Here is a 25,909-nt window from a genome sequence, read left to right as displayed (position 1 = left end):
GAAATATCTGCTTCAGAAGGTTAAAATAGTCTTTGTGTTAAGATTGAAAATGTAGAATTTAACGTTGTATGGTGCCTTTCTTCACTGTCCTATTGCAAATAGAACTGGGTGATTTTTTTTTCTTTTTGGCCTATCGTGAAATTTGAAAAATGCATTTTTCAGTTAGCCAAAACTATTTGTGAATTTTACATGAATTTGCCAAATAGTTCTTGTCAAAAAGGCACTTCAGCTCAAACATCTAAAGTTTAGCAAAGTTATAAGAAACTGAAAATGGTTTTAAAATGAGAAATATCAGGCAACCTCAATAATCATAGGTGCTACCAGCCCATTTTATAATGCTGTCTAAGAAGAATCATTTTAAGTGTTATATAAATACAGAGATGATAGGGGTACACCTCTACCCTGATATAACGTGGTTCTTGGGAGCCAAAAAAATCTCACCGCCTTATAGGTGAGACCGCATTATATCGGGTTTGGTCCGATACGGCATACCGGCAAGAGCCGGTACGCTGTGCTGGACTGTCCCCAGCGGTGATTTAGGGCCCGGTGCTCCAGCCGCTGCGGGGAGCCCTGGTCCCTTTAAATCACTGCCAGAGCTCCAGCAGCGGGGCTCAGGCGGAGATTTAAAGGGCTCGGGGCTCCAGCTGCTGTGGGGAGCCCTGGTCCCTATAAATCACTGCCGGAGCTCTGGCAGCAGGGCTCGGGTGATGATTTAAAGGGCCTGGGGCTCCACACGTATTTGGATATAACGCGGTAAAGCAGCGGGGGTCGAGTGGCACTTTAAAGGGCCCAGGGCTCCCTGCTGCTTTACCGCGTTATATCCGAATTCGTGTTGTATCGAGTCACGTTCTATCGGGGTAGATGTGTACATAATTTTTCTTTCCACTCAGCATTGTTACTTACTCACACTGATACTTTTAGGTGTTGAGCAGTGTTGGGACAAAGACAATTAGTGAGAGTAGTCAGACTGATCTGAATAAGCATGTTTCCTGCGTTTAATTTCTGGTATATAAAATGTATCTGTGATTGTATTATTGAACAGGATGTGTTGGTGGTGAATTGCACATCAGAGTGGATATCTTCCAATCATGTCCTTGCAACATGTAGGACTGCACTGAAACAACAGGGAGTTTTAGGATTAAATATGGCCCCTTGCATGAGGGCTTTCTTGGAACGTTTGCCAATAATGCTTCAGGAGCAGTATGCCTATGAAAAGGTAAGAATAGTTGAATGCAGAACGTCAAATACTGACATATGTAACATGAGATGTCTGTCTTGAATTACAACTGTCTTAAACTTTTGACAGTCAACCCAAGAAACCTTTGTTGAGGTTCAATCCCACCTTTGGACATCAGATTTACAGTTACTCTTTTTGAGTACTCTAGCAGCACTACATTTTCCTGATGTCAGGCTGTTTCTGATCTTTCTCTTGTTTTGACACCGACTGCAAGATCCTGGTCTCTTGTGGCCTTATATAGGTGTTTTGGCTATCCTAGAAGTTTCTGCTTTGTTAACTCACTTTGACCTCACCACTACACACGCACTACTGTATTGCTTTAACTGCAGCACTTGGATAAAGCAGCCTCAAACTGATGCTTCATCAGGTTGCTGTCTCCTCTTCCCTCCCTCCCCCCCCCCCCGGTCCCTTAAAACCAACCAAAAAAAAACCCCGAGAAGTTAGGCTTTTTTCACCCTTGTTTGTTTTAATTTCTGTGGTAGCCACATGTTTTTTCAAAATGGTTGTTTTGAGGCCTAATTTGAATGATCTTAAACATGGTGTTAAACTTGTCCCCATTACTTTGCATCCTCCTCCAGAATAAGAAATGATAAGGCTAGGAGATTGCTCTCATGTCTCAGAAAACAATTTGTTGCATATATATATAAAATGTTTCCTTTGTGCAAAATCCACTCAGAATCTCATTCTTTTAGCTTCTTTATGACTGTAAGGGCTGGTATACAAATAATCTTCACAAAATCTCTTGCAAGGCCTTGTTATGAATTATAACCAGTGTTTCCTTTTTAATACAGGAACATACCGATTTCTCTGGAAGTGTTTATTCAGATCCCCGGTTCTGGTGCTGGTATTAATATCTGCATCTCTTCAGTGGAATTAACATATGGTCCTGATGCAAATAATGTGATTTTGCCTGCTGAACTACTCCATTAGCACTTTCCATGCCCTTACTTACTCTCGCTCCAATGTATTCAGTTGTATAGCTGGAGTTAATTCACAGAAATCACTGTGTGCCTGAGCAGTCAATAGAATAAATGTCCTAAAGAATTTTAGAAATTACAAAAATTGTGAACTAACCTTCCTGAGTTGGGAACTGATATACCAAGAAGGATATAGGATCCTGTGTATACTTCTCAGAAAACCGGTTGTGACGAAAGAAAGTACATCTACTCAAACAAATAGATGAGAAGGAGCAGAATAGTGTCTGACTCTTTAAAAATAAGAAACCAACTGCCTTAACTAAAAACCAAGGATTCTGATCCTATTGCTGTTGCCAGTCCTGTGTCATGTCCCTCCCATCAGTGTGAGTAGTATAAATGATGGGGGCAGTGTAGGTAGATTTATTGTTACACACTGAAATCTAGATCTATTCTACCCATGACATCTGTTGTTGACACAAAACAATGTCTGGATTGTTATTGAATTACCTAACAAATTGGATACTGGATTCAGGCTATTTTGATTTCCTGAACTGCAACCAGACATTATCCTACAAGACATCCATCACTTACTTTAATCACCTTTTCTCTGGCTTGACTCTGATATAGTTCTTAACAACGGCTAACCAAGACACTCTATCTTTAGAACATGTGGACTTTGAAAAAAAACATATTTGATTGGATGTCTGAATCATATTTGTAAAGTCCTTTTTCTGTCTACTACAGACTCTCTGAGAGAATAGTTATAGGAAACTCTGCAAAACTTATCTGACATTTTTTTTATCAGTCATCTTTTGTAATGACCTTTAATAACAAAACCTCATTGCAGATTTCCATACAAACTAGGATGCTGCTCTACTTTTAGCAGTAAGCAATTTGGAGTAAGGATGTAAAAACAATAACCATGTAACCAATTCAAATTCTATCAGTTACACAGTTAAACGTTTAACCAGGGAGCTAATGGTGCGGGGGGGGGGGGGTGCTGAAGCAGGGGCTCCACTTCCAGATCCACCCCAGGTGCTCTGCTCAGGTGGAGTTTAATAGTTAACAGAAACTGATAAGCATCAAGCTTATCAGTTAACCAGTTAAGCTTTTACATCCCTAATTTGGAGTCCAAGGTACATTTTTTCCATTTAGACCTATCCAGTTCTCTCTAGCTGGGTACAATACAGCTCTCCATGCAGCGGGCAGCTAAGTCTGCTACATATCCTTTTCCCGAACACATCTCCAAATTCTGTCCACTCGTTTGAGGCCTTTAAGCCTAGGAGCACAGAGATATGTCACAAGTACTTTATTTTGCTGGTACTCTGATGCGTTCCCTCATCTGTTTATGGCTACAGTATCCGTCACCATCAATAGTTTTCTCAGTCTCTATTCATCATGTGTTGTAATGCCATAGTAACCTCTTTCGTTCAGGCGTGTAATAATGCTCACTTCCCCACTTCTGCTTTTCATTCTTCAGAACTTCCCAACCAAAGAGAAACAAAACCATGTCTGAAAGCTGGATTTTGTGTCTTCCTTAACATGCAAAAGAAAATGAAGAGAAAATTTTTGTATGCTTTTCAGAGAATTATTTAAACTGTTTATAAATGACATCAAATTATTGTAAATTTGCTGTTTAGGTTAAAGAATTATTCCAGTATGTATTGTATTCTACTTAAAAAGAAGAAAGGGAAAAAAAGAAAGAGAGAAAACCAAATGGAAAAAAAAATTGGTTTATATTGTAATATATTGAGTGATGCACTTTGTTTAAAAAATGGTAATTTCTGATAATATGCTGAAGTGCATTTGCTAGTGAAATCATGTTAATATGTTTCATTCAGTATTTGAAACAGAAATACTGCATAGTGAAGTCTGGTACTTTGACAAATGGTCTCGGCTCATTGTGAGGGAAATTAATGAAAATTTATTGGAAAGGGGTTTTGCTGGGAAAAAATTTTCTACAGAAAGAGCTTTGAAGAATTACTGTTTCTGAAGTGATGAAAGTATGCCTCTAGCTTCATATGTTGACCTTCCATTTTTTCCCTCTAGCCCCATGTGGTCTGTGGAGATCAGCTTGTTCATAGCCCTTATATGCAGTGCCTGGCTTCACTTGCTGTGGGCCTTCACCTCGATCAGCTTTTGTGCAATCCACCAATACCGCCTCATCACCAGAACTGCCTCCCTGATCCCTCAGCTTGGAATCCTACAGAGTGGGCCTGGTTAGAATGTTTTTCAACTACTATAAAAGCTGCTGAAGCTCTGACCAAAGGAGCACAGTTTCCAGAATCCTTTACTGTTCCAGATCTGGAGCCTGTGCCAGAGGATGAGCTTACACTTCTAATGGTAATATGCACTGCATTCTGCCAGTTATTAAGTATATGTATAGAATGCACTGTATTGTGCAGATAACATCTGTAATAATTAGCTGAAAAAATTGAAAAGCTTGTAAAGAGTAAATTGTTATGCTTTACTTAATGGAAATATGAAGAGAGTACAGAGATTTTATTTTAATTGATATAAAATGTGGCAATTGATGCCATATAAATGTTTGTAATAGAAGTAATAGTGTGAAAGTGGCATCTTCCTGTTTAGCAGATCTGCTCCCTCTGTGTGTATTCAGAGTCATATCGACTTGCTTTACTAACTACAGCAAGTTTTTGTTATATTGTCTTAGGCCGCAGAGTTGACACAGGGAAAAGCGAGCTGGACTAATTCTGGTTTACAAATCAACAGAATTAACAAAGTTCCATTTGCAGACCCTCTATTGTTGTTACATAAACCAGTAAGAATTTGTCTTGAGTGTGACATTCCAAGGGGAGCTTGCAGGGCTGACAATTAATTCATTTTTTTAACATGCAGACAGAGTAAATTCTATATGGAGTCATTGAAAGGCAATGGCACCCTATTATGCCATCTTTAAAGTAGTTTTTCAGAGTAGTCCTACACTTTAACTATATTGGCACTACCAAATGCCAATATAATGGGTTGTGATAGGTGAACGTAAAGTGGAAACTTTTTATTTATTGGATTTTATCTGTATAATTCTGTATGGTCTGTATAATTTTGCAAATAAATACTTTCACTTGTATACTCCTAAAATTAAGGCTGCATGGGGAAAACACAACTATGTCTCTTCCCAGTTGCTTTCCTTGCTATATACCTTTTGACCTCACATATACTATAGTCCTTTATTTTTAAATACTCACATAGATTATCACAGTGATCAGGAAGGATTCCCTTCTGTGTACAAGAGCACTATGGGGTTTTGCCTTTTTCTGAAGCATTGGGCGTATGCCAGTGCAAGATGCATGCTATTAGACTTGGCCAGTTGTTGGTTCAAATCTGCATGGCAGATTTTATGTTTCTATACATCTCTTGAACCCATTGTCACATCTTCTTCTACTAGCCTATTTTGAGTGGCACACTTTGCTTGTTTTCCACTGCAACAGTTAAAAGCAACCCTTTTTACCATAAGTAGTTTTGGACACTCATGAATCAGAATTTTTTCTTATGGTAACAATATTAAATGTTAGATTCCAGTATTAAGAAAAATAGGTCTACCCCAAGGACAAAAATGATGCATTCAAGTTTACATGAGTAATATTGACTATGAATTAATTTATAAAAATAATGTGTACATAAATTTTGCTTTAGTCACAGTTAAAACTATTTTACATTTATGTTCAAAAGCAGTTTGTTGTTCAGTAGTAGACCCATATAACAGTTTTTCAGCTAGGAAAAGGCTTGCCATTTCCAAGTGACTATTTGAAGGGAAATCAAGATTATTAACTGAAAGAATAATGTACATGTGGTGGGCTGACCCTAATATATCTGTTTTTAATCATTCAGGATAACAGTAAATGGATTAATGGTATGGATGAGCAGATTATGTCCTGGGCAACATCAAGGCCTGAGGTTAGTAAAATTGATTATTTTAAATTTAAAATACTAAAATTATTAATGTAATTCTCAAGTGCTCCTTTATGATGTTTCATAGGATTGGCACCTTGGTGGCAAATGTGATGTGTATCTATGGGGAGCAGGGCGCCATGGGCAGCTAGCAGAAGCTGGTAGAAATGTCATGATACCGGTAGCAGCACCTTCATTCTCACAGGCTCAACAGGTAACAGTGTTAGGAGAGATTTACATTTTATTCTTCACACATTGCCTTATTTTCAGTTGTTAGTTACAAAATGTCTATCAATATCCCTTTTGGACTTGGTGCTAATTTTCCAAAAAACAAAAGAACCACGGAATGTGTAAGGTACTTTTCCCCAGTTATAGAATTTTTATTAGGTTTGCTCTAGTTTTTGCCAAATTCACACCAAGAAACTGTTCAAAACTCGCAAAATCATTTCTTAGGGTTAGAGTGAGTACAATGTAAAAAAATATCTGCACGGTTTTGATATAATCCATATTGCAAGATTGCTTTCTGAAATAATGTGATGCTGGAGTACAGGGTGAAATAATGACAGCCAAATTGCTGCAAGAAATACATTGAGAATCTCACTGAAGAACATGCTACCAGACCAAATAGTTTTGCAGAAAAAGGGAAAGTCTTTGTAGCTAGATCATGAAGAGAGCTCTTTGTGTGTGGTGCCATTTTTAGATCTCCAGGGGCCAGCTTCACGCAAAACACTGAATGAAGAAATTTTATTGTGATGTGATTACGTGGTAAAACCCCCTTAGTTTAAAACATATTTTTCTGCTAAATTCAGAATAAGTTAAGTAACAGTGAAGTGATTAAACCAAGAAATATGTTGGTAGTTGTCCCAAACCTGTTGTTTTCAGCTTTGTAGTCTCATTGTTCATTGTTTGTGATGTAATTGCATTAAAAAAAACCCTAATTTCTTTCTTTAACCAGGTTATTTGTGGTCAGAACTGTACTTTTGTCATTCAAGCTAATGGTACAGTTTTGGCTTGTGGAGAAGGGAGTTATGGCCGATTGGGACAAGGAAATTCTGATGATCTTCATGTGTTAACTGTTATTTCAGCACTTCAAGGTAAAATTGTCTTAATTTTTTTGAGTTGTTCTATTAGGAGGCAGAAGTTCGCATTTCAAAAACTAAAAGGACAATTGTCTAAGTCTTTACACAGATTTACTGAATAAAATAATGTACTTTACTCTCTTTAATAAAGATCTTATATTCATGTTAATTTGAACAAATAAACCATATGTTAGTCTCTTTTGATGCATTTATTCAAGCTATACTTAATGTTTTTAAACTATTATTTATCATTTTAAGTAGGACTGAAAAAGGAAATACATTTATGTAACTGAACACCTAAACAAACTTAATAGACTGTCACAGTAGAATTAGATAATTATTAATAACATATTTGTTACTGCAGCAGTTCAAGCATAAGTTATATCTTAAAGGAAAAGGAAGACTTTATACGGAGTTATATATACAGAGCTGATTCCATTCACAAGCTTGTAATTGTTATTATTATGGACTATTTTGTACAATGCAAAATAATTGCATTTATATTTCTAACTTATTCTGATTTTGTTTTTCATTTTGTTAAAGGTTTTGTTGTAACACAGCTAGTGACCTCTTGTGGATCTGATGGACATTCCATGGCTTTGACAGAAAGTGGTGAGGTCTTTAGCTGGGGAGACGGAGATTATGGTAAACTGGGCCATGGGAACAGTGACAGACAGCGCAGACCCAGGCAAATAGAGGCCTTACAAGGAGAAGAAGTGGCACAGGTTCAAGAACAAATTTTTTATTCACCTATTAAATGCAGACATGATAGTTGCTGCTAGGAACATTAGCTAGGGGTCATTAATAAATGCTGGTGGGCAAATGGGTGGCTCACACAGGGACTGTGGGATGTGGAGCCTTTCTCTTCAATGTCACAAAATTGAATTCAGCATAGGTAAGTAATGAATAAAAGTCATCATCAGCTCATGGGTCTTTGGCCATTGTGAAATGAGTCAATGATTTCAGTCAAGTTCGCAGCTAAGAGTGTCAACAGCACAAAACTCACCATTGCATTTCACGCTAATTGGCTTTCTTGTTTGAACTGTTGATAGTCTCAGGAAGACTGAAAATTAGAATGAGAATGGAAACTGAAATATCTTCTCAATACTGGGGTGTGTGTGTCAAAGTTTAGGTGGACTAGTAGAATAGTGTTGGTGAAGCTTCCATTGCTACTGTATAAATCCATGTTATGTCCGCACCTGGAATACTGCGTGGAAAAAGTACAGAAAAGGGCTACCAAAATGATTAGGGATATGGAACAGCTTCCATGTAAGGAAAGATGTAAAAGACTACTACTCTTCACCTTGGAAAAAAGATAACCGAGGGGGGATATGATCATGGTCTATAAAATTATGAGAAAGTGCATGGAAAAAGTGAATAGGGAAAGTTATTTACTCCTTCTCACAAGAACCAAGGGTCACCAAATTAAATTAATAGGCAGAAGGTTTAATACAAACAAAAGGAAGTACTGCATCACACAACACAGTCAACCTGTTAAACTCATTGCTGCGACTGTTGTGAAGGCCAAAAGTATAAAGGGGTTTGAAAAAGAATTAGATAAATTCATGGAGTATAGGTCCATCAATGTCTGTTAGCCAAGACAGTCAGGGACGCAATCCCATGCCCTGGGTGTCCATGAACCTGTTACCACTAGAATCTGGGCTAAACGACAAGGGATGAATCACTATATAAATTGCCCTGTTCTGTTCACTCTCTCTGAAGAATCTGGCACTTACCACTCTTGTAAGACAGGATATTGTGCTAGGTAGATCATTGGTCTGATCCAGTATGGCCGTTCTTATGTCAAACTAGCCTTTTTCACTAGCTCTAAATTCGCTTAAATAGTGAAATACAGTACTGGTACTGACGTGTATTGTAACACTACATAAAAAAGTGCCTGTCTTTGGCTGTTGGTGTCTTTAACCAAAATTAAAACTATAATTAAATTTAAAAGCAAAGCCAGCAGCTAGTCTGCACCCACACACAAACAATAACAAAGGTAATAAAATCAATCCCAATAATATTTTTATTGCCACACAAATATCAGCTCCTTTTCATGACCTTCACTCCTGAAAACCCTGGGTAGATAAGCAAGGTTGCAGCATGCCCTGGGGGTCAAGAAATTCAGGCTGTTTCAGACCAAGTTGGGGAGTTGGTTCCAAAATTGAGGGCACTTTGTGGAGAATGCACTGAGACAGCTCCCTCTTCTATACTAAGGAACTGCAGCCCAAGCATTTATGCTGATGGCAACTGTGCAATATATCTATATTGGCTTGAATAGTTGACAATACATAATTTTAATCTCAATTACCATTATATATGCTATCATTTGGTTCAGTTTCAGTTTGAAGATGTCAGTAAATATGACTGACATACTGTGTTGATTGTCGTAAGGCAACCACTGTATCTTCATGCTTAGCTGCATCTGTGTTCAAATATTAGAATACTACAAATTTGTTTTTGTCTGCATTCTCCATGGACAAATAGGACACCATTGATTTTTCCATATACTTGCAATATAAAATAATTTTGTGCATCTATGTACTAGTGACTGGCTAATGATTACTACTGCAGTTTTACATCACTAAAATAAGGACTGTTTTGCTGAAGATACCATTAGAAAAATACCGTCTTTTTAACATTATGCTTAGTTTTGGAAAAACTATAAATTTCCTGTAGTTAATATTGCACATTTTACAAATTTAAAATAAAAGTTTAAAACATTCTGCATTCAAACATGCTGTAATATGTAGTCAGTTATTAATTTTTAGGTCGTTGATACCTATATGAGCAGGAATAATATTGTAAACGGAGGGGGAGGCATTTTATCTTTCATAGTGTGGTTCATTAGAAAACTTCTCTATCTTTATATTTTTGGTGTAACCAGGGGATGAGTTGACTTATCAGACATAGTGTACCTGGTGATCTCATATTTTATGCACTGTATTGTGATATTATTTGAGAAACATGGGATAATGGAGTCTAAATTCTTTACTAAGAGAGAGAATTCTTTTCTTACCTTTGATAAGGCCCTTCATTTTAAGTTTTTACTTATTTTCACTAAAAAAAAATCTTGGGTTTTACAAAAGCTATTAATTGGTTTTTACTAGTTTTCGTCCAAATTTTGGGCCACTGAAAATACTGATTATATTAAGAAAATCCAGTACATTACACTAGGTAAATCTGTGCTTTTTATCTGTCCTATCATCCAACAATATTTACCTAGAAAACTCTGAAGTTAATTTTTTGCTCCGATTTTCACCCTTTTTAAAAAAAAAATTGTAATTAACACTGATAAATTCCTGGGAAATTTTAAAATAAAAACTGAAACAAAGATCTTTGCTATAAATAATTCTTTTGAGACTAAGATGGGAAAAAGAAGACAGAGGTGGGGAATTTGCACAGTATATAATTGACCTGGTAATGTAATGCTGGAAAGCAAGGAAAATCATTGAGCATGCTTTTTTAAAGAATTCAGTAATCACAGAAATATGAATAAGAATCCCAGCTAGGTGTGCTGGTACAAATTGAAGCAAATGAACTCAAACTCCTTTCTTTACTGTGTAAACTGATTGAGAGGGTTGCGGGGGAGAACTCTTCTGTCTGTCTTTGGTTATGATTTGATTCCCCATGTCATCGTGTATTCAGACTTTTTAATTGTTTTATAACATTGTTATTGAAATACAAGAAGAGTGTAAAACAGTTAATTTATTCAGTTAGTCTAGTTTTTAATTATCCTGTTAAACTATAAGGAGTGACTAGGTCAGAAAGTTCTGTTCTCCTCTTTCTTGAATTGTATGGTGCTAATATTCCATTTTAAAATTAATATTAATTCTGGCTTCTAGATGTCATGTGGCTTTAAACACTCAGCAGTGGTGACCGCAGATGGCAAACTGTTTACATTTGGAAATGGTGACTATGGTCGACTGGGTCTAGGAAACACTTCCAACAAGAAACTTCCTGAAAGAGTGACAGCACTGGAGGGTTATCAAATTGGACAGGCATGGTTTATCTAGTGTTACTTACATGCAATTATGTAACAAAATGTATTTTGTTAGTAACTGTTCTGTCTGAGGATGTTCAGTTGCTATATGATTCTTAGAAGTGTCAGTTTAAGAATTCTCTTTATAATTTTTGTTGATGGTTTTTACTGCCTCTGCATTTTTAATACACTCAGAACTCTCAAGTATCTAACCATCATAATCTCTCATTATTTTTTTATTGAATAATCTGATCCTTTTGCTGCAATGGTGTGTCCCCATTTTACAACATTTATAAACATTGAATTGTGAAAAAGAGAGTGATAAAATTAGCCTTTGTTGTTTTAGCCCTAACCATTACTGAATTAATTTTTAAAGAGCTTCAATGAGGATATATAATTTGAAAGCTGTTCTACAGTTTAGGTAAGGGAAGAACTGTCTAAAGAATGTTATTTAAGGGTGTTAATGTATAAACGCTGCTGTATTCCATCAGTATAAAATTTTAAACAAAGGTTTTTAACATTTAACATTTTTTTCTAAATGTTTAGAAAAGGGTTTCAAGTTTTTTTATTTTGTTTTTCAGAATATGGCTTTTTTATTTTTTGTATCAGTACGTCGACGAAAAACTAACTAAAACTGTATTGCACTTACCAGGTGGCCTGTGGACTAAACCATACTGTAGTTATGTCCACAGATGGCTCAATGGTGTGGGCTTTTGGAGATGGAGATTATGGAAAACTTGGTCTGGGAAATTCCACAGCAAAATCCTCACCACAGGTTAGAATTCATACTGAAATTATCCTTTGAATAATTGTTTAGTGTCTGTAAATGTGTGTTTGCAAATTTTCAACTTCTTATTTTGTTTAATTTTTTATATGATATAAATTTTCAAAAAGACATAAGTAACTTTCAGTGGGACTTAGCTGCTTTTGAAAATTTTACTAAGGCAATATATTGACTAGTATAGTTACATGAATCACTAGCTGGTATTTTTACAACACTGGTATCTGAGGGTTGGGTTTTCAAAGAAGCCTGTGGGAATTAGGCAACCAGCTTACATTGAAAATTCCTAACTGAGTGCTTAGCGTGCAAACAATTATCAATTGTTCTGTTAAACTGAGACTAATAATTGCCACAATGGTCTCTATAAACCATAGCAATCACCCTTCTACAACTCTAGAAATAGTAGAAACCTGAAGACTAGCTTGAAGGGGAGAGGTTTTTACCTCAGTATAGAGATGCATTCAGACTCATTTAATGTGGACTAATATGTTAATATAATTAAATTTTACAAGAAAGTAGTGTCTTTGTTTAATACATTCAAGTTTAATACAATAACAACACTAAGGCTATAACATAAAAATTGTCTTTCTGAGAATTATAAACCACTTTTTGGGGGAAGGGGGAAATGGAGGAGTTTTTGTCTACTTTCTATATGTATACTCATAGAACAGTATTTAGCTCTTTCTTTCCTATTCTCAGAAAGTAGATATTCTTTGTGGAATTGGAATAAAGAAAGTTGCCTGTGGAACTCAGTTTTCTGTTGCATTGACAAAAGACGGTCATGTATATACTTTTGGACAAGGTAAGTTGTCCATATAGAGGGATTTCTATATTGTAGGCTTTCATACATTTAAAGATATATAGAAGCCAATAATGTTTTAGATAATTGACCCCACCATATGATACTCGCCCAACCATACAGTACATAAGCGATAATTTATAGGCTTGGCAATTATTACTCTATAATTCCCACCACTGTTGCATAACCACTAATATAATCATTAAAAGTAAAAAGGAAGAATATTAGATATAAAATATATGAAATCACAATTCAGTGTTACTCTACAGATTGTGCTAGAGCCTCATGTAAATGTGACCTTCTGAAGCAAATTACTTTTTGACGCATTCTTAAAGTCCAAATTAATAGTTGTGTATTTATTTTTCAAGGAAGACAAACTTAATATAAACACTAACCTCATTTACCTGTAACCTTACAGATTTTTTTTCCTGAATCTTGATTAAATTTGATATGAACAGAGGTAATAGATGGTACCCATGTTCAATTACTGTCATTAACCATGGACTTACAGAGGCTGTGTAGAAATCTATAGAATTGAGGCTCCAAGTGAAATTCATTGAATGTTTTTCATTTACCTCCTTGTGGACATCAACCTTAATCACAAAATCACTGTACAGTCTAGCACCAAAAGGTGTGATTGGTGAATCAGGCTTAAAATACAAATAGCAGGAACTTCAGATCAGTACTGAGGGATACTGACAAAGCTTTTCAGGGAAATAAATGCCCACTAGGTCTGTCTCTAGCCAATGCCATTAGTGTCCACTTACATGAATACTGTCTCTCTCTCCCCATAATAAAATTAACCCTTAGAAAGGACTGTTGTGTATATGTACTACATGAGAATTTTTTGTGCAATTTTAGATCGACTGATTGGCTTGCCTGAGGGCCGAGCTCGAAATCACAACAGACCACAGCAAGTTCCAGTGCTGTCAGGAATCTTCATTGAAGATATAGCTGTAGGAGCAGAGCATACACTAGCTTTATCATCATCTGGTGATGTGTATGCCTGGGGTAGCAACTCAGAAGGGCAGGTGTGTACAATATCATGTTTATTTCAGGTGTTCATGAGAATAAGTATAGCTTCCTAGATGCACTTGGAATCTTTTAGTGAAGAGTAAGTAAAGAAAAATATGATGCGGTATTGGCACTTTTCCGCTCTCCCCCAAATTAAAAATGTTATAATAGAGATTATTGAAAACGTGGTGAAAATGTCACAAATTTTTTGAAACTTTTTTACTAATTTCTCAAAATTTCATCTAATTTTTTTAAACAAAAAACTTTTACAATGAATTTGAAACTTGAAAACAATCTGTAAAAATTTAATCAATTTTTTTTCCATTTGGAAAAATCTAAATTCCAACAAAAAATGTCAAATTTGAACATTTTGACCAGCTGTCTTCATGGTCTGCTATCAGCAAGTCTTCATGGTCTGTTGCGGTAGTTATTGGCCTGTTTTGGTCCATGACCCAATGGTACCTGTCAAACCATTGCAGATTCATGGATTGTTGGATTTGGGTTATGGGATGGCATTTTTACCATTTTGTGGGTTGCAGATTTAAGCAGGAGGCTTGAAGTGTGTGCAACTGGTGTTCCGAGGATAGTGGAGGGATTGGTACATCAGCATTGTTTGAGTGAGCAGGCTATTTTGAATTAATCCCTAAAGGAAAAACCTTGGACTTCCTCTGTAGTGAAAGTATTGTATTTTTATGGCAGGGTAAACATTTGTTTGGTTTAAAAAAAATAGATAGTCTGGATTCTAAAAGACTGTTAGTTTTATATGTCCTCCACTGCAACGTCAATGATTTATAACTTTTATACAGTTATTTATATCTTTAGAATATGAAATTCAAATGGGATTTAGCAGGAAAAACTAATACATGTAATAAATGTTTTTCTTTTACAGAGGATACATTTTAAAAGCCTATTGTGGGAGTTTATATATTAGAACAAAAAAAACTCCAACTTTAAATGGCAAACACAGAAATAATAACACACTAATAATAATCATTATTAAACAGTCATTATGAACCATTGAGTCACAAAATATATATATTTTTTTAATCTGCAAAACACCAAGTACAAAGTTGGTCCAAATCATAAACCATTAGTCAGTCTAAAAGCTATCAGGTATGTAGGTCACAATTATGTGGAATAGCTTATCCATTTTGTATTTAAATGTCATTTTATTCATTAAATGTGATTTAGCTGATGTAGGCAGCTATTTTCTTTAATCATAGGTGTAATATATTAGAGGAATATAGCTAGTAAATGCTATATCACATTCTTTAGTAAAAGTTTTCTCTCCCAGCATATGCTGAGAGTGTCATCTTACCAGTTTTCATCTCCTGTTCCTTTTGAACTTCTGCTTAGAGAATTTTGCAAATAATAAAGCTAATTTTTGGTCCTATTAATAGAACCTCATGATGCATCCTTTTTTAAATCTGTTGTAAATTGCTAGCTTGGACTGGGCCATACCAACCATGTCAGAGAACCAACCTTAATAACTGTTCTACAAGGAAAGAATATTCGACAGATCTCAGCAGGACGTTGTCACAGTGCTGCCTGGACTGCCCCACCTGTCCCACCGAGAGCTCCAGGTGAAGAATAGATGATTGATTGTACTATAATTTTATTCAGCTTTTATGAGCTTTTAGTGCATGTCCCTGTACGCAGTATAATACAGCAAGAACCTATTAAAATTGTATGCAATGTTGTTATAGCTGTGTCAGTCCCAGGATGATATCAGAGAGACAAGGTGGGTGAGGTAATATCTTTTATTGTCTATTAAAATTTGTTTCACTATAGCCAAAAACTGCTTCCACTGTAGCCCACAGAAATTTTGCCATTAGCTTAAAGAGGAGCAAGATCAGGCACTTTATGAAATAATTTCTTGTTTTCTGTGGTAGGTGTGTCAGTGCCTTTACAGCTTGGTTTACCTGATGCCATTCCACCACAGTATGGGGCACTGAAGGAAGTGAGCATTCATACAGTGAGAGCGAGACTCAGACTGCTGTACCATTTTTCAGACCTCATGTACTCTTCATGGAGATTACTTAATCTCAGCCCCAATAACCAGGTAAAACATTATTTTGAAATGAGTTAGCAAATTTATTTTTGTGCCTTGTCACCAAAGTGTACTCCCCCAAAATCCAATTCTGGTAATAGTGCTCTCTTGTCTTTGTGTCTGTAGAATAAAAACTTCATTAAATCAATCTCTCCCAAAAATAGTTTAAATAAATTCTGATTTATGTGAACCTTGACGTTTCAGTATCTTAATGTCATAAACCCATTAGCCTAACATCTATAATTGGTGAGAAACATTTTGTAAGATTCTGGTAAGACTAAAATCCCTTTTTATGTAGTTCTTTTTGTATATTTTCATCAGTTTCTGAATTATTATGAGGAAAGTTCAGGTAGTATTTAATTATGGAGATTCTTATTCCAGAAATATTGGAATTAATATGAATAAACTAAAGCATTTTATGTTTATGCATATGCTGCTGTATTACAGAACAGCACATCTCATTACAATGCTGGAACATGGGGAATAGTCCAAGGCCAACTAAGACCATTATTGGCACCAAGAGTCTACACACTTCCCATGGTACGCTCCATTGGAAAAACGATGGTTCAGGGGAAAAACTACGGGCCTCAAATTACTGTAAAAAGAATATCGACCAGGTCAGTATTGGCTCCTTTGTGTTTGTGAAAGATTTGATGTCAAGCCCTAAGTCAACCCACCCAGTAGGTTAATACATGGTATGGGGATGTGATTTCTAAAGCATGCTAATATATTGTGCATTCAGGGCCAGCTCTAGGCACCAGCATCCCAAGCATGTGCTCGGGGCGGCACTTTTCAAGGGGCAGCACTCTGGATTTTTTTTATTTTTTTATTTTTTTTTGCTTGAGGTGGCAAAAAACCTGGAGCCGGCCGGTCTATGTAGACCCTGCTATAACGTACCAAACGCTCTCTCTCATGCGCTTTCCATTAAAGTGCACTCTGGAGCCTCTAGTGCGCACCACAATGGCTCTGTTTGGACCAATTAACACACAATATTTTAGTGTGCTTTAGAAATCACCCCTGTAATGCGCGTTACCCTACTGTGTAGACAAGCCTTTAGAGTATACAAAAGTGATCTTTCTGTGAATTACATTTTCTGTCACTTTCTTTTTCATTGAAGAGGTCGGAAATGTAAGCCTATTTTTGTACAAATAGCAAGACAAGTGGTAAAGCTGAATGCTTCAGATCTTCGCCTACCTTCCCGTGCCTGGAAAGTGAAATTGGTTGGAGAAGGGGCTGATGACGCTGGGGGCGTGTTTGATGACACTATTACAGAAATGTGCCAGGTATGACAAATATTTTAAATATCTCAAAGCACACGATTTTTTTTCAATTCCTATGATCACTTCCTGTTGTGCAGCACTTTGGCCCAGGTCTTCTCATCTGATTCCCAGCCTGTGTACTAGTGTGTGCACTGGGTGCCTGCATGAAGGAAAGAAATCTTTCTCCTTGGCCATGCCTTCGAGTGGCCGCAGTTCTCAGGCTACACTAGGGCCACCATGCATCTTCCACAACGTGGGAGGAGGACAGCAGGTCTTACATACCATGTTAACGCTTGATGATGGTGCCATTAAATGCTTACACTATAGTATGTACATAGCTATTCTGTGCTAGCCTCAGAAATGCAGCAAAATCAATTTAAATAAAATACCATCACAAATCAGACACAGATTTCTGGTTCTTAGATTATTCTGTTATTTTCTTCTAGTTTTATCATGGTAAAAATATATACCGTGTGCTGATTTCCTACAAAAAAATTTAAAATGCTTCTTCCGGCAAAATTATCATTAAGATAATACAATATGCTGAACTATAATGTTTAAGAAGTACTTTTCTTTTTATTTTTAAGGAACTTGAAACTGGTGTGGTAGACCTGCTTATTCCTTCTCCAAATGCTACTGCTGAAGTAGGCTACAATAGGGATAGGTAAGTTGGACGGCATTTCATCTTATTACATCTTATTAACTGACAAAATGGAAGAAAAAATTTCCTGTAACAGCTGTTTTGACAAATGTTGAGGCTTCTTGATTGCTTCATCCTGGGCACTCTTCTTTCTCACCCTTGTTATGTAGGGGTTATTTCAAGGTGAGGGAGGGGCAAGGCCAGAGCATGATGCACCTGCAGGTAATGGTTCCCAAGGGGCAGCTATAGCAGCTAGGTTTGCTGGAGCATAAATTAAAGCAACACTGAAGGTGCTCTAGCTCAGTGGCTCTCAACCAGGGGTCCAGGTTTTGGGGTCCTCGAAGCAGGGCCCGCGTTAGACTCACATGGGGCTGAAGCCTGGAGCCCTGAGCCCTACCACTCTGGGGCTGAAGCCAAAGCCTGAGCAACTTAGCTTTTCAGGGGCCCCTGTGGCATGGGGCCGCAGGCAGTTGCCCTTCTTGCTACTCCCTAACACCAGCCCTGGCTTTTATATGCAGAAACCAGTTGTTGTGGCACAGGTGGGCCATGGAGTTCTTATATGATGCAGGGAGGCCTCAGAAAGAAAAAGGTTGAGCGTCCCTGATCTAGCTTGTGGCTGGAGCCAGTTGGCTCCGGCAACTTTCTGGATTTGGGAAGAGAGGGCAGAAAGATAACATCAATCTACCTATTCTCCCCTTCTCCAGATTTGCCGAATACTGCTATGGTAAACTTGGGGATCTTGCCCTGCATATAGCTGCCTTTTAACTTGTAGCCATATGAAGAAGTGAGAGGTTGATTTTATTGAAGCCTTTACATTGTTTCTGTTTTCTTTTAGGTTTCTTTTTAACTCTTCAGCCTGTTTAGATGAACATCTGATGCAGTTTAAGTTCTTAGGCATTCTGATGGGCGTGGCGATTCGTACCAAGAAGCCTTTAGATCTTCATTTGGCCCCAATGGTTTGGAAGCAACTTTGTTGTATCCCACTTACTTTGGAAGATTTAGAGGAGGTGGACTTGCTGTATGTGCAGACCCTCAACAGCATTCTTCACATTGAAGACAGTGGGATTACTGAAGAGAATTTCCATGAGGTAAGATATGGAAATATGCTTCCTCCCTCTCCCCCACAAATATTCTGAATCCAGTTGTTTTTGTAGACTGACCTTAATTTAAAAAAAATTGAGGTAGCATTTATACTTTAATGTAACAGACACCTCATAACTGCCTCAGATGGATATAATCTGATATTCATAGTTATTGCTAAGTGATTTATGGTAATTTTTAATTCAATACTTTACCCAAATATCTTATCCTGCACGATACTTTTTCTTTTCTGTTAATAGATGATTCCTCTAGATTCCTTTGTCGGACAAAGTGCTGATGGTAAAATGGTTCCCATAATTCCTGGTGGGAACAGTATCCCACTTACCTTTTCAAACAGGAAAGAATATGTGGAGAGAGCAATTGAGTACAGACTTCATGAAATTGACCGTCAGGTGAGAATCTCACTGAACTCTACCTATTTTGTTAACTGGATGGTGACAATTACAATATGCCAAAAATAACAAAGATTTTGGTTTACACATTTATTGGATTTTTCCTCTGTGTTTTTTCAAATAATTTGTGAATCATTTTTAAATTAAATCTGATTCACAGCTCAGTTGTTACCCAGCTGTCTAGAATGTTAAGAAAGACCGCAAGAGTACTGAAAAACTGAGGACTTGCTTTATATTCATCAGAATTGCCTCACTGAGATCATTAAACTGACTGGGAAACAAAACGGGGATCACACAGAAAGCTGAGCACCTTTAACCCTGCATTTACAGCAGCACATAATCTGGCAGTACATGTCATTGGGAAGCAATTATATTTGTTTCAGAGTAGCAGCCGTGTTAGTCTGTAGCCGCAAAAAGAACAGGAGTACTTGTGGCACCTTAGAGACTAACAAATTTATTTGAGCATGAGCTTTCGTGGATATATTTTTGCTTAATATTTACCTTACCTGCTTTTGAATAGTAACTGTAAACACTTTAATAAGTGGATTGAAAAAGTATGTAGTAATCTATGTAAATACCTTTGTATCATCTGCTGAAATGCTATTTTGTCACTTATACAATAGCATTATACAAATCAAATAAGGGCCTTGTATCTTAATACATTAACATTACACTAGGGAACTAATTTTCCTCTTTCTCCAAAGATAGATGCACACAAGGTCACATGGCTGTTCCACTTTAGGGCAGTAGCCCTCTCAATACTGACCCCAAGACCTTGAGTCTTTCAGATCAGAGATAGACCCTTTTTTTAACATGGTTTCATCCCAGTCCTAGCAGTATTCTGGCAACAAAGTTTTTGGTTTAGCAGATGCTCATTTGTGTTGATAACTCTTCCACTTTTTTTAGATGGTTTTATTGAGGTGTTTTCTTAGCATGAAAGTACTATAAAATCATTTTGGTGAAAGATAATTCTCAAGTCAACAGTTTTTGAGGGGGAATGTTATCCTTTGAAGGGAGACATATGCATTACTACGTGTTTTTTTGTATTTAGGTGATGACTTAAACTGTACCCTTAGCCCAGGGGTCGGCAGTCTTTCAGAAGTGGTGTGCCAAGTCTTCATTTATTCACTGTAATTTAAGGTTTCGCGTGCCAGTAATACATTTTACATTTACAGGGGCCAGTGGACAGAACCCCAGACTGGCAGCGAGCTGAACCGCTTAGCCTGCTGCTGGTCTGGGGTTCTGTCCACCAGCCCCTGCCAGTTGGGGTCCCGGCTGCTGGCCCCGCTTAGCCTGCTGCCAGCCTGGGGTTCCGTCCATCCAGGTCAGCAGCGGACTGAGCAGGGCCGGCTGCCAGGACCCCGGCTGGCAAGGGGCTTATGGCCGGAACCCCAGACCAGCAGCGGGCTGAGCGGGGCTGGCAGCCGGGACCCCGGCTGGCAGGGGGCCGGTGGACAGAACCCCAGACTGGCAGTAGGCTGAGAGGGGCCGGCAGCCGGTACCCCAGATCAGCAGCAGAGCCCCCCAGGCTGGCAACAGAGTGCTACTGAAAATCAGCTCGTGTGCCGCCTTTGGCACGTGTGCCATAGGTTGCTGACCCCTGTCTTAGCTTGTTCGTCCACATGTGTATTCATTCTCAAAGTCTTATCTTTGCATACAGGTTGTGTGCTAAGGATCCAAAATAAGTGTAATGACTCTTTTAATAACTATTCTTTTTGGGTTAAAGGTGGCTGCTGTGAGAGAAGGAATGTCTTGGATTGTTCCAGTTCCCTTGTTGTCTCTTCTGACGGCTAAGCAATTGGAACAGATGGTTTGTGGAATGCCAGAAATCTCAGTTGAGGTCCTGAAGAAAGTTGTGCGGTACAGAGAGGTTGATGAACAGCATCAGTTAGTTCAGTGGTTCTGGCACACCCTCGAAGAGTTTTCAAATGAGGAAAGAGTCCTTTTCATGAGGTTTGTGTCAGGAAGATCTCGATTGCCAGCAAACACTGCTGATATCTCTCAGCGATTCCAAATAATGAAGGTTGATAGGGTAAGATAGTATTTTCTTAATATGTTGTTCATTTCTGTCCATTTTAATCAATCCTTTGGCAAAAAGCGGTAAATTTCACTAACATTAAGCCCAGAGGCACTGTGCATTATGGAATGAACTTCTGACTGCTAGAGCCATAGGATTTAATTATATAATGGTGCCTAACATTGCGTGAATTATAGTGTAATTCACTCAGCACTTTGAACATATAAAGTGTAAATGTAATTATTAGGTGGAGTTCAGGCTGGTGTCTAAACACAGTGTGAATTATTGCACCATGTTTAATCTACAGTAATTTCCTACTACAGTACATTTTCTGATTTAGTATTTTAAAGATTTAAAAAAAAACCAAAAAAACCTAATGAAGTCTTGTTGCGTCTCTATGACAGAGTTCTCAATATACTACATTATAGAATGACTTGGGAAAATGGAAAATAGAAATGGAGCTGCTGAAACTGTTGGCATGTCAATTGCCACCAAATATCACCCTCTTACCCATGTGGAAACCCACTAGATTCAGACACTACCCCAAGAAATACAGTTGCAGCTCACTGGCTTCTAATGCATTAGTTGAAAACTGCAGCTATTTCTTAAGATTTAGAACAAATTTAACTGTGTTTAAAACTACCTTATGGATATAGCTTCATGAAAATTAAGTATTCACATTACAGTTGGAACACTCCTCCTCCATATTATCATAATATGAAAAGAACCTTGAAAGGGATATTCATGATATTTTGAAAGCTAGATAGCAAGTAGAAACTGATAATATTTTGCTGCTCCTAATAATTAAGCTCTGCACTTTAAGAAGTTATTTTCTAAACAGAAATTAATCATACTTTTTAATTTGGGATAATTGTAATATATCTACCTGCATGCCTCCTGTAGTTTCAATTGGATACAAAATTTTTACTGCTTGGTCTAAATTATTATTTAATATATTGCAGTAGACAAACACCTGAAAGTTCCACTCTTAAAATAGATGCATGTCATTGGTGGTTGAAATCATTTATTGGGTGGACGGTAGTGGTGGTGTGTTAATTATTTTGGGCTGAAAATTTTTATAAAAATGTAAGATGGTACTAGTCTTGTCTTTTTGTTAAGAGGAATTATTTACTCCTTGTTGGCTTGATTAATGAGACCTTATTGTGGATGAGAGAGAGGTGCTTTTTTTAGTTATTTTTTGGGCAGGGAAAAATAGTGAATTTGCTACACCTTTTAATGTCCTTTGCAGTTTTATCCATGTCCTACTTTTTGTCTGTTTCCACAGCCTTATGACAGCTTGCCTACCTCACAGACTTGTTTCTTTCAACTGAGGCTTCCACCATACTCCAGTCAACTAATCATGGCAGAGCGTTTGCGGTATGCAATCAATAATTGCAGGTCTATAGATATGGACAATTACATGCTCTCGCGCAATGTGGACAATGCGGAGGGCTCGGACACAGATTATTAACTTTCTGTGAACAAAATCATCTTCCTTTTATTACAAATAGTGCCCTAAGTCCAATTCAATGTTGACACAATTTTATGGTAACCATAGATGTTTTAGGAGCATAAACAGACATTAATAAGCAGTGGCCACATTTTAGTTACTCTAAATGTAACAACAAATTAGATGTTTTTATTTTTTGGTGATTGTTTAAAAAAAAAAAAAAAGGGCAAAAACCCCCAAAAAAGTGCAGTCAGTAAGTTGTTTTTTTTTCCATATTTTGGTCACTTTTGATGATTTTGCATGGAGCCATTTTGGTGCATTTTTTGTTGGGAATGGTACATTTGTAAGCCCTCCCAGTGAACATGAAGAGTTGTACATTGTGTATAATTGTTCATTAGTAAGGACAGTTTTACATGAATAGTCCTATATTTATTTTGTTTTAATTTGAATTGCCTGTGCAGGGTTCCTTATGCAGAGAAAATAAAGCAAATACAAGAATGAGTGGGGGGGATTTTGTGTTGTTTTCAACTGTTTACAGAGTTTATTCAACATTTATAAATTTAGACTTTTAAACTTCTCAGCAAATCTGTTAGGATGTTTGAAACAGTGTCAGATAGCTTATTTGCAGATGAATACCCATTGTATATGTGGTTACTGTGCGTTGCATGTTGAACAGTATACCAGCATTTTAATAACATTGCAACATTGACTTACATCTTGTCTATACACAGTTTTGTCAACAAAAGTCAGTTTTTGTCGACAAAAGAGTGGAGGTGTATACACTGAAGTGCTCCTCACGCTGATACAACTCCCCTGCTATACTGACATCATAAAACCACCTCCACAAGTGGCATAGAGCTTTTTGCGACGTAGTTAGAGTGACGCAGCGTCAGTGTAGACACCTCACTTGGTTATGTTGCCCTAATTGGCTTCCAGGAGGTGTCCCATGATGCTTATCATGACTGCTCTGGTCAGCAGTTTGAACTCTGCTGCCCTGCAGGGACACAGGTATGCGCCCCCTCCCTTTTTAAAGCCCAGGAATTTTTGAAATTCCTCTTCCTGTTTGCTCAGCATGCACAGTTCACACAGCCTGTTCCCAGCTGATCACGCCAGCTTTACACAGCAGACATGCTCCTGTGTGGAGCACACCGGAGCTGTTGGATCTGCTAAATATATGGGGAGAGGAGGCTGTGCAGTTGGACCTTTGCACCAGCCGTAGGAATTTTGATACCTACGAGCTGATTGCTAGTGGCATGCAGGAGAAGAGGCATGGAAGGGACATGCAGCAGTGTCATGCTAAAATCAAGAGGCTGAGGCAGGCATATCAGAAGGCAAAGGAGGACAACTGTTGCTTTGGTGTGGTGCTGAAAACATGCCGCTTCTATAAAGAGCTGCATGCCATCCTCGGCGGTAACCCCACCTCCACCACCAAGAGCCCCATCGATACTTCTGGGGGACTGGAGGCAGCGGCCACCAGACTCAACCCCAGTGAGGAAGTGCTGGAGAGGAGGTGGAGCTGGATGACGATGTGGAGCACATGGCAGGGTTGTCTGGTGGTGCGGCGAGTCAGGACCTCATTACCACTCCTGAGGGGTCTAGCCAGTTCCAGCACTCCAGCTCTGGCACACAGGATGCAGGAGAGGGGAGCGCCGGTATGTGCTCATTTTGCTTTGATACTACACGGTAAGAGGAGACTGAGTTCTCATGTACATTATTATATGATAGAGGAGGGATAAGGGACAGAAATTAACAACAGAGCCTGTCCAGCTACGCAGTGGGGCCACATCAGAAACGTTTGTTAATGTACACGGGGATGTCTCTGGAATCCTCCATAATGGTCTCTAGGAAACTTTCCTGTAGGGATTCTGCAATCCTCTGCCGAAGGTTCCTTGGGAGAGCTGCCTTGTTTCTTCCTCCACTGTAGGAAACTTTGCTGCACCACCTGGCAATTATTTCTGCAGGGACCAGAGCAGCACACAGGCAAGCAGCATATGGAGCCGGTCTGAAGCCACATGCATGCTGGAGATGCTCCCTTGCGTTTTGGGTTACCTTTAGGAGTGAGCTGTTGGGTTCGATTACCCTAGCGTATGGAAAAGAGTACCAATATTCAGAATGAGCTCCCTAGTCACTTATAGTAACCATCCTTTGCCCACCCCCACCCCCAGCGAACTCCCCATAATTGGGACTCTCGGCAACCTGTATGCTAGCCCAGGGACAGTGAGAAAGAGGTGTGTATAACTTTTGTGATTCATGACTGAGCTAACTCATTGTTTCTTTGCCTTCTGCAGATGTGCCCTTGAGAACATACTCCTCCACACCAGCAGTGCACCTCCATCAGATAAGGGAGCAACCCAGGAGGAGTAAGGAAGATATGTTTTGCAAAGTATTGCAGTCAACAGATGCAGCACGTAGCGAAACAAGAGTGTAGAGGGCGACAGTTAATGAAAGCCTGAGGCTGGATAGCCAGGAAAAGACACAGGTGCAGGAGCAGATGATAAAACTCCTGGAAGACCAGACAGATGTTGACGTCTGTCATTAGCCTGCAATCAGAACTAATCCATGCTCGACTCCCCGTCCAGCCACTACAGAACTCCAGTCCATGCCCTCCCCAAACTCCCGTGCCACATTCATCGCGTGTTCTTGGTCCCTAACAGTACCCCGGGCACTCCACGCCTGGGGACTGGTTTTCCAATGAAAACTGGAATTGCACCCAGCTGTGAGAGCCCTAACCGTGAGACCGTTCCTCATTTTCATGTTCCTTTTGTCCAAAGTTTGTTTTACCCCATTATTAAACTTGAATCTTTGTTTGTGACCTACATACATTGCTCAGTGCTAACACTGAAACACAGTGACTATAGGTGGGAATATTAGCTCCTTTCAAATAACCCGTTCCTGAAGCAAGTGTAACAGGGCATGGCAGGAAGCAGGGCCATCCTTACACATACGCAACCAAATTGCCCCAAATTTCCTGTTGCCCTACGCAGCTGCGTGCTGCTCCAGCGACCAGCCCGATCCCCCAGATGGCTGAGCTGGCCAGGAAAGCTGCCCCCGCTCCCACTCCACCCCTTCCCCATAGCCTCCGCCCCCGCCCCTCTTCCCATCCCTGCTGGAGTCACCTACGTTGAATGGCGTTAGCCCACTGTCCCTGAGCTAGCACACAGGTTGCTGAGAGTCCCAATTATGGTGAGTTCACAGGGAGTGTGGGGAGCCAGCGGCGCCCTATATACCACAGCATGTGCATGCCACTCCAGGGGGTGCTGGAGCCGGTCCCTTACAGATACT

At 38.6% G+C, this 25,909-nt stretch overlaps 1 protein-coding gene across 1 annotated transcript in view; it reads left to right on the top strand.

Annotated features, from left to right (window-relative positions):
- Positions 1-23,128, top strand: part of HERC1 (HECT and RLD domain containing E3 ubiquitin protein ligase family member 1) — a 217,162-nt gene extending 194,034 nt beyond the window's left edge. The window contains exons 60-78 of the mRNA XM_044979291.1: positions 1,043-1,216; positions 4,204-4,497; positions 6,004-6,069; positions 6,152-6,277; positions 7,019-7,157; positions 7,686-7,867; positions 10,988-11,143; positions 11,777-11,899; positions 12,605-12,707; positions 13,566-13,735; positions 15,163-15,301; positions 15,611-15,780; positions 16,216-16,385; positions 16,886-17,051; positions 17,615-17,691; positions 18,503-18,755; positions 19,008-19,160; positions 20,887-21,192; positions 22,463-23,128. Of these exons, the coding sequence (XP_044835226.1) occupies positions 1,043-1,216; positions 4,204-4,497; positions 6,004-6,069; positions 6,152-6,277; positions 7,019-7,157; positions 7,686-7,867; positions 10,988-11,143; positions 11,777-11,899; positions 12,605-12,707; positions 13,566-13,735; positions 15,163-15,301; positions 15,611-15,780; positions 16,216-16,385; positions 16,886-17,051; positions 17,615-17,691; positions 18,503-18,755; positions 19,008-19,160; positions 20,887-21,192; positions 22,463-22,648 (3,153 nt within the window). The 3' untranslated portion in view covers positions 22,649-23,128. The remainder of the gene's footprint in view (positions 1-1,042; positions 1,217-4,203; positions 4,498-6,003; positions 6,070-6,151; positions 6,278-7,018; positions 7,158-7,685; positions 7,868-10,987; positions 11,144-11,776; positions 11,900-12,604; positions 12,708-13,565; positions 13,736-15,162; positions 15,302-15,610; positions 15,781-16,215; positions 16,386-16,885; positions 17,052-17,614; positions 17,692-18,502; positions 18,756-19,007; positions 19,161-20,886; positions 21,193-22,462) is intronic.
- Positions 23,129-25,909: the final 2,781 nt, after the last annotated feature.

This window comes from Mauremys mutica, chromosome 11 (genome assembly GCF_020497125.1).
Source record: "Mauremys mutica isolate MM-2020 ecotype Southern chromosome 11, ASM2049712v1, whole genome shotgun sequence".
NCBI classification, from domain to species: Eukaryota; Metazoa; Chordata; order Testudines; family Geoemydidae; genus Mauremys; species Mauremys mutica.
This window is presented reverse-complemented; position numbering and strand designations above follow the sequence as displayed.